Below are 7,513 nucleotides of genomic sequence, written 5' to 3'. Positions count from 1 at the left end.
TTTCTAGACCGGAGCCGCTACTTTCCCAATCAAGTATCTCTTCAATTATTCTCACGAGGCAGAGTGGGCCCCGTTCCAATGTCATTACTTCTCAGAAAGTCTGGTAGCGCCGGGAATCGAACCCGGACCTCTCGCTTTTATCTAGGAACTTTGAGCACAGCTCCACATAAGCGGTTCCGACTGTGTACAGTATTATGAAACTAAATATGTTGCCAGGTCGCAACGAAACCATGTAGTCACTGATGAATGAATGAATATATAGTCGTATATTAATTCATATAGGGTATAGAACTCATTTGAAAGAGGAAAGCATGTTACCGTCGATACAGTCCAAAAAATCTATGCTTACTTAGATGTAGGTAAGTGAAAATCTAAAAGGGCAAATTATAAGTGCTTCAGAGATATTTTTTTCCATCAAAACCTCACTGCGGCAAATGTATGAATGAATGAATGAATGTATAACGAGTGGACCTTCTCGGCTCTTGCACCGCGACCTACAGTGTTCTATTGTGCTTCCACATTTGATTATCCCCTGAGCAATCCAACGCTTCGGATTAATTTTTTACTTGGGGGCTTCGAAATGGTCACATGATTCCATAAAGCATTGATCCAAGTGACGTAGTCCTAAATAAGCCATGGCCTCACATTCACACAGGATATGTGTGGCTGTTTCATTCTCTTCTTAGCACCTCTCACAAGTGGTAAATCTAATTTACAGAACTTCTCAAAGGTGACACAGAGTGAGAAAAATATCATCGAAAATGACTCTTGATCTCGTTAAAAAGTTAAATATTTTGAACTTTTAGCTTATTGTTCTTATTAAAAGAAAATAAAATTTTGCTTATGAGATCACTTTTGTTTTCTGTGTATGTGCCCCCCCCCCTTTTCCGCACATTTATTCTTCGCCTGTTTATTTGTTTCCGCTGTAAAATGTTTGCCGAACTATTGTAGAGTGACGGACGATTCTCCTGATTCCATTATTCTAGCTTTCAGGAACTGAGTCACATTTCATTCAAAATTTGTTAGACCTAGCATTTTCTATGAGGTCAGAATTTTGTTAGGTATAACACTCAACGTGAATTGAAAGGAAGCAGGAGATTACTTCATCCAAAAACTTCATGTTGAGTAATATTTAACAGAATAAATAAATTATATTTGAATTGATTTATTACTTTTTTAATTTTTTTACGGAATTAGGCAACAAATACCGTCACATGAATATCTTCTTTCTTTTCCATATTACAAGAAAAGAATTCCTACGAAACTTGCACCGTAACAGGGAACAAGTTAGACGAGGCAGGTAAGTTTTTTAACTAAGAGGGATTATGGAGATATCAAAGTCACATTGGATTTTAGAAATTCCATTGCGGTGTAGAGAAGACGGATAGGAATTCAATGACATACTCTTTGCACAAGGTCATTCAAGGTAACAAACGAAAAGTAACAAAACGTGGCTTTCTCTCCTTCCTTCTTCTCATTTCATGATTTGTTGTTACTTTTATTTAAATAATTGTACTTATGATATTCGAAGTGATAATCCTCAGCAGCAATAATCCGTTTCAACTGTTTTACGAAAGTCTTGATATAATTAAGTTTGCAGAATAGATGCCTGAATTCTTGCAATGAATATTTCATTCAGAATATTCCTGTTTTATGTGCGTTTCAGAAAGTGCTGAAAGCCTATTAAATTTGATCCAGCAGTCCGTCTGTCCTTATAAGATAACTCGAGAGACCGTGTGCAGTTTTCCATGAAACTGGACATTCGGAAATCATAATGATGCTTATTCATGAACTCAGAGCTCGGGTACAATCGAGAAAATGTAACCTACAGTTTACAAGAACACCTGAATTTCTTTCGGTAGGTAAATTGAATGTAACGCTGTTAAGTATTTTTCAGGGCCATCACGGCAGTGACACGCCAACCCGCAACGGGGCACCGAGGAATCTCTTACCACTTGAAGTCGACGTAGGGCAAAGTGGGTAATGTCTGACAGAAAGGAAAGGCAAATGATTAAATCATGATGAATGAATGGACGAATTTATGTAATAATCCCAATAACAATATTATCACGTGTATTAGTAACTAATTACGCTTGCTCGGGGTTTGATGAATGGTTTTATTAACTCTTTATATGCATCACAATTTATTACACGTAATCACAGCGCTATCATGGGTTCTACACTTTGTAATTGTGTGTTATACACTCACTCACACACACACACACACACACACAAGTCCCCTCCTGGTACTACAACTAGAACACAGGAACTATAACAGTCTCACTGAATCACGCACTCCAAGTATTACGAATGAACATATTTTTCTAATCACGTCTTCTCACTACGAACAATCCATAGCTATCTTCTACCGAGAACTCAGAACTCAGAACTCAGATCTATGTCACATAAAAATGAAAACTGTTGTATTTGTAACTGCTGTTACATAGCCTCCGCATCGACCACGCACGGAGAACACAGTCCTATTGTTGCATTTGGAAATCCACATAGAAAATGTCACGTGTTATTTCTGCCTTGCCAGTCCATTGGCGCGCTGAGTGTTGCCTAGCAACGAGCTACAAATATGCGTTCTATGGTTAAGTGTGCTTATGCGAGATGTTTATCGCCCCATTGCTTATTTATGCGTGTTACATTAATAACAATAATAATACTGGTACAGTCTAAGGGAAATTACAGTAATTTTACAAACCGAAATCAGGGCACAATCGATTGTGCTGCTCAGAAACAAACAATGTAGCTAATTAAATACAAAAGTATTTGGCCGAAAAACGCTGTTTGCTGCAACGCTGGAGAGACAGAGAGAGCAATGGAACGGACTCAGGAGGCCAGACAATGTAGGAGGACAAGGGAGTAGAAGATGGTGAAGCTACGGTATAGAAGGAATGGGACGCAGAAGGAAGTGGGGAGTCGTGGGGCATGGAACGATACACGAAGTTAAAGAGGATGATGTTAATATCTGTAAGTGGTATAGCACCCATTTAATTGAGCAAAACAGGACCTCGGCAACAAGTTTCCAGGAATCAGTTCCTTCTCACATATGGGCTAGTGAGTGTCCAGGTGGGCGCCTTAGATGATGGAATCATAAGACCTCTTTTCTTTCATAGAAGACTAGCAGGTGCAGTGCAACGTCTTTGTTTTGTGAGTCATTTACCTGTTACTCTTGTAACATGTTCCACTTCACAACGATCAGATTTTTCATCATTCTTGATAGGCACCACCTCGTTTATCTACCTTGTCAGACACCAACACAGCCAGACTTTCCAAGAAGAGTGGTAATATGCGAAGGTTCTGAGAATTGGCTTTTACGATTCTATGATCTCAGTTTACTGTATTTTGTTTGGGGACACAGGAAGTGTTCTGTGTAATTAGTGTCGATCAGTGCTTTAAAGGTATCACAGCAACGAGCACAGAATACCTGTCAGGGGAGTGGAGTGAAGCTAGGAACTTCGGGCACAATACGCACATCTATGCGACAAAGAACTGAAAGTCGTTTTGAAATGCATGGGAACCACGTGCAGAACCGGCTGTAGGGATCAGATGAATATCACCCATATCTGAGTAGGCCAAGTCCCGGGATCTTTACTCACGGGGAGATAGCTCCAACTACACATTGTATAGGAGGTTCAGTGGACCCCAGAGCCGGTATAGACGACACGGACGACAATACTGAGACACGAAAACCGACCTCTCCATTGTCCAGCCTGTAGTCAGGCGCTACACCCTTTATTTCGCCAGGTAATTCAAAATAACAAATAAAAACAGCAGAACAGTGTCTTCACTAGTGGGAGTGACAACTGTCATTGTTTAGATTGGTGATTTGATTTATAGATCATGTGAAAACAGGACTTGTCAGTGTACTTAATTATAGCGCCATCGCTGATCTCCACACTTTAAAAACAAAAACAGCACGGTTAATTCTTTCCAGTCTAATATGTCTTCACCATTCCTTCCATGGCAAATGCTTCCAATAATGGAGAGCCTTCGGTTTCCATGCTGGCTTCATCACTGTCGAGGAAATATCCTACAACTATGACCTGTAAAAGTCGTCGTCAGTATCTTATTACGGCTTGCTGTTTGCCGCCAATCATTTCGTCTTGGCGTCAAAATAATAGAGACTCACGATCCGATTAATTTTTCAACCGAGTCCTTGCTACAATAGTCTTTATGTAATATCCTCTCTGAAGAGAAGATATATTATATCTTATGGATATTCGTATGTTTGGCCTTACGTCAAATGCAGGTGTCGCATGTTATTGAATTCTTCCTTTTGCACTATATCTGAGTCCTCTGTAAGTACAGGCTTTGCAAAGAAAATCAACCCTATTTTACGTATCTTACTCTACAACAGCAGCTTAGACGATTGAATAGTCTTAAGCTTCACCTGCGCAAAGTTTAAGCCTCTTATATGTTCTATACCTGGATACGCCTTATCCTGTACCACGAACATGTTCATTCTCAAGATTTTGTATGGCTTCTGCTTGTCGCCTGCACAGTTTTCTTATAATCGTATATAAAGGGAAGACTAAAAGTGGTGTGTAAATCGCGGACTGGTGTGCGCCTTAGAAAATTTCGAATGGAGCTGAGAAATTTGTTTTGTAGGCGCTACAACTTCAGTAGGTGGATGTCTGCCGTTTATTCTCAAGCGTGGCAAGCATAAGCCATAAATGATCTGTTAAGTGTCTTATGGAGAGTTAGTTTAATTTTGGCTCTTAAATGCTATGACTTTGAGTGGCCTATGAACTCTAGTGGCCATTTTGTTTCATTAAGTTTAGAACAATTTTAGTTATGGTCATTATTTTGTCCTCCTCGGACACTGCACCCCTGAACTCTGTTATAATCTGCTGTACTACAGTCACTACTCTCAACATATTGTCGAGAGACTGACCGTTTACATTAGTAGCTTGAACTGACTGACCTGTTTCTGTCTGCAGTGCAAGGGGCCGGTACAATCTGCTTCTTTTTTGTGGCTGGAGCCACCGGAACATGCTTTCCTGAGGGCGCTCATGCTGCTCTGCTGTACTGCCTCGAAGTGCCGCCGCGAAGGAAACACGTGGAGTGACAGTGGTTGAAGAGAACACCCTCCCCGTAGTTTTGGACCTTCTCTGAACCTTCCTTCTCTGTTGCTCTTCTTTGGCATGTTTGCAACCCCGATAATTGACGGGATCTAGCTTCCGTCCTACCGCCAATCGGCAGTTGAAGCATACTGGCATGGAGGCAAAGTTCTCCTTTTCTGGGCACTCCTTGTGTAAGTGGCCACCTTCGCACCACAAACAACGTTGGGGCTCTTTGCAATTTGCCAAAACGTGGAAGAACTGCTGGAAGTTTTAGCATTGTGTGAGCCCGCTTTGTGCCTTGTACGCCTTGTAGGATGTGTAACAAAGAACAAGGTAAGGTAGATGGTATTTGTTCCTTCTGGAGGAGACCGACGACTGGTCATTTGTTTGATGCTAATGACGTCAAACCCCAGATTCACCAGACCCTCAGAGATATCTTCCGCTAGAGTATTTTGGGGGAGGTGACGGATGACAGCTTTGATGGGTTTTTCGGGATTTTGGAAAGTAGGAAATGTAAGCCAAATTACTGCCCTCAAGAAATTCCTTTATGGCTGAAAAGTCCGCCATTTCTTTTGTGACAATTCTGGTCCCACTTCTTGTGCTGCGGAACTCAAAACTGCCATTAACAATGCCTTTGATATTCCTCTGCAACTGTATCAGGTTAGTTGCAGAGATTAGGAAAATGGGAGGAGGCCTACTTGACCTGCTGCAAAATGGTTGCTCTTCTTTGTCGGATGTCTCCTCCGTGACATCAATTTCTGTTGTCCTGAGGGGCGCAAAAAATTTTGTTGGCACTTCAAACCGGGATTTTATCCTGGGGTCCCTTGGGCTAGGTGACGGCTTTGGGTTTTTAGTCTGCTCCTCTGAGGGGTTTCGTTTACGTCTTCTTTGTACTCGAAATTCCTCAGCTGATTCTTCTTTCTGCTCCAGCAGGAGCGACTCTCGCAACTCCCTGTGGATGGAAGCGTACAAGAGCAGCATGGCTGTAAAGAGAGCCTTACTGTCGAGATGCTTACATAGCACTGTTCTTTCAGCCTCGGATTTTGTTATGATTTTGCTCCATACTCCGCCGTTTCCATTTATGGAGGACGGTGTCTGAATAAGCTGCCCTATTGTTTGCAAGCCTGTGCCTATCAGTTCGATTTTCCTCCTGGCATTCAGGGTTGTTAGTTCTTAAATTTTCATGGTATCTCTCAAAGAAGCCACGATTGATGTCCACCGCGTTTCGCACAAGGTCGATTCCGTCATTTCGCCTGCTTAATAGTTCGTTGCAGACGGGACGGCCCCACCTCCGATGTACTAGACACACCACTCACTGTGTAGTTCTTGCGCACTATTCTAACTATTACAGGTAGTATGCTGCAGATGAACAGACTCCAACTCTATGATATCTCGAGACAGTTCGAAGAAACTCCTTCAGTAAGTGAGTGATCACAACTCCTCTCCAGCAGCAATGAACCACGTAATCGCTCGACACCAATACAGCCTCCTCAATCCAATCAAACACACAATCCCGAATACTGAGATCTGATGTCGATCTGAATCTGATCATTTTCATAAGCACACTTAACCATAGAACGCATATTTGTAGCTCGTTGCTAGGCAGCACTCAGCGCGCCCAAGGACTGGCGAAGTAGAAATCACACGTGACAGGTTTCTATGTGGATTTCCTTATACAACAATAGGACTGTGTTTTCCGTGCGTTGTCGAAGCGGAAGCTAAATAACAGCAGTTACAAATACAACAGTTTTCATTTTTATGTGACATAGTTCAGAGTTCTGAGTTCTCGGCGGAAGATAGCTAAGTATTGTTCGTCGTATGAAGACGTGGAGTGATTAGGAAAATTGATTCATGTGTAATATTTGGAGTGCGTGATTCAGTGAGACTGTAATAGTTCCTATGTTCTAGCTGTAGTACCAGGAGGGGACTTTTGTGTGTGTGTGTGTTTGGGTATAACACTGAATTATAAAGTGTAGAAAAAGTGATAGCCCTGTGATTACGTGTAATTAATTGTGGTGCGTATAAGGAGTAAATAAACTCATTCATCAAACCTCGAACCCGCGTAATTAGTTACTAATACACGTGAAAATATTGTTATTAAGATTATTACATAAATTCGTCCATTCATCAGTCGTATTTTAATCATTTACCTTGCCTTCCTGTCAGACATTGCCCACTTTGAACTACACTGACTTTAGCGGTAACAGCTTCCTCGTTGCCCCGTTGCGGGGTGGCGGGTCACCGCCAGGAGAGCCCTGAAAAATACTTAACCGGGCTAGATTCAATTTTCCTATAGAAAGGAATGCAGGTCTTCGTATAAATTGTAGGTCATGTTTTCTCGATTGTACCCGAGCTCTGAATTCGTGAATAAGCATCATTATGATTTCCAAATGTCCAGTTTCATGGAAACCTGCACACGGGCTCTCGAGTTGTCTTATAAG

The 7,513-nt window shown here is 41.6% G+C and overlaps 1 protein-coding gene across 1 annotated transcript in view; it reads left to right on the top strand.

The window, feature by feature from the left end:
• LOC111862538 (zinc finger protein 660-like) overlaps positions 1-5,077 on the top strand; it is a 45,694-nt gene extending 40,617 nt beyond the window's left edge. The window contains exon 7 of the mRNA XM_023848024.1: positions 4,950-5,077. Coding sequence (XP_023703792.1) covers positions 4,950-5,077 — 128 coding nt within the window. The remainder of the gene's footprint in view (positions 1-4,949) is intronic.
• Positions 5,078-7,513: the final 2,436 nt, after the last annotated feature.

The sequence above is a fragment of the Cryptotermes secundus genome, unplaced genomic scaffold, assembly GCF_002891405.2.
Source record: "Cryptotermes secundus unplaced genomic scaffold, Csec_1.0 scaffold1247, whole genome shotgun sequence".
Lineage (NCBI taxonomy): Eukaryota > Metazoa > Arthropoda > Insecta > Blattodea > Kalotermitidae > Cryptotermes > Cryptotermes secundus.
The sequence above is the reverse complement of the archived record's forward strand: the minus strand, read 5'-3'. Positions and strand labels throughout refer to the sequence as shown.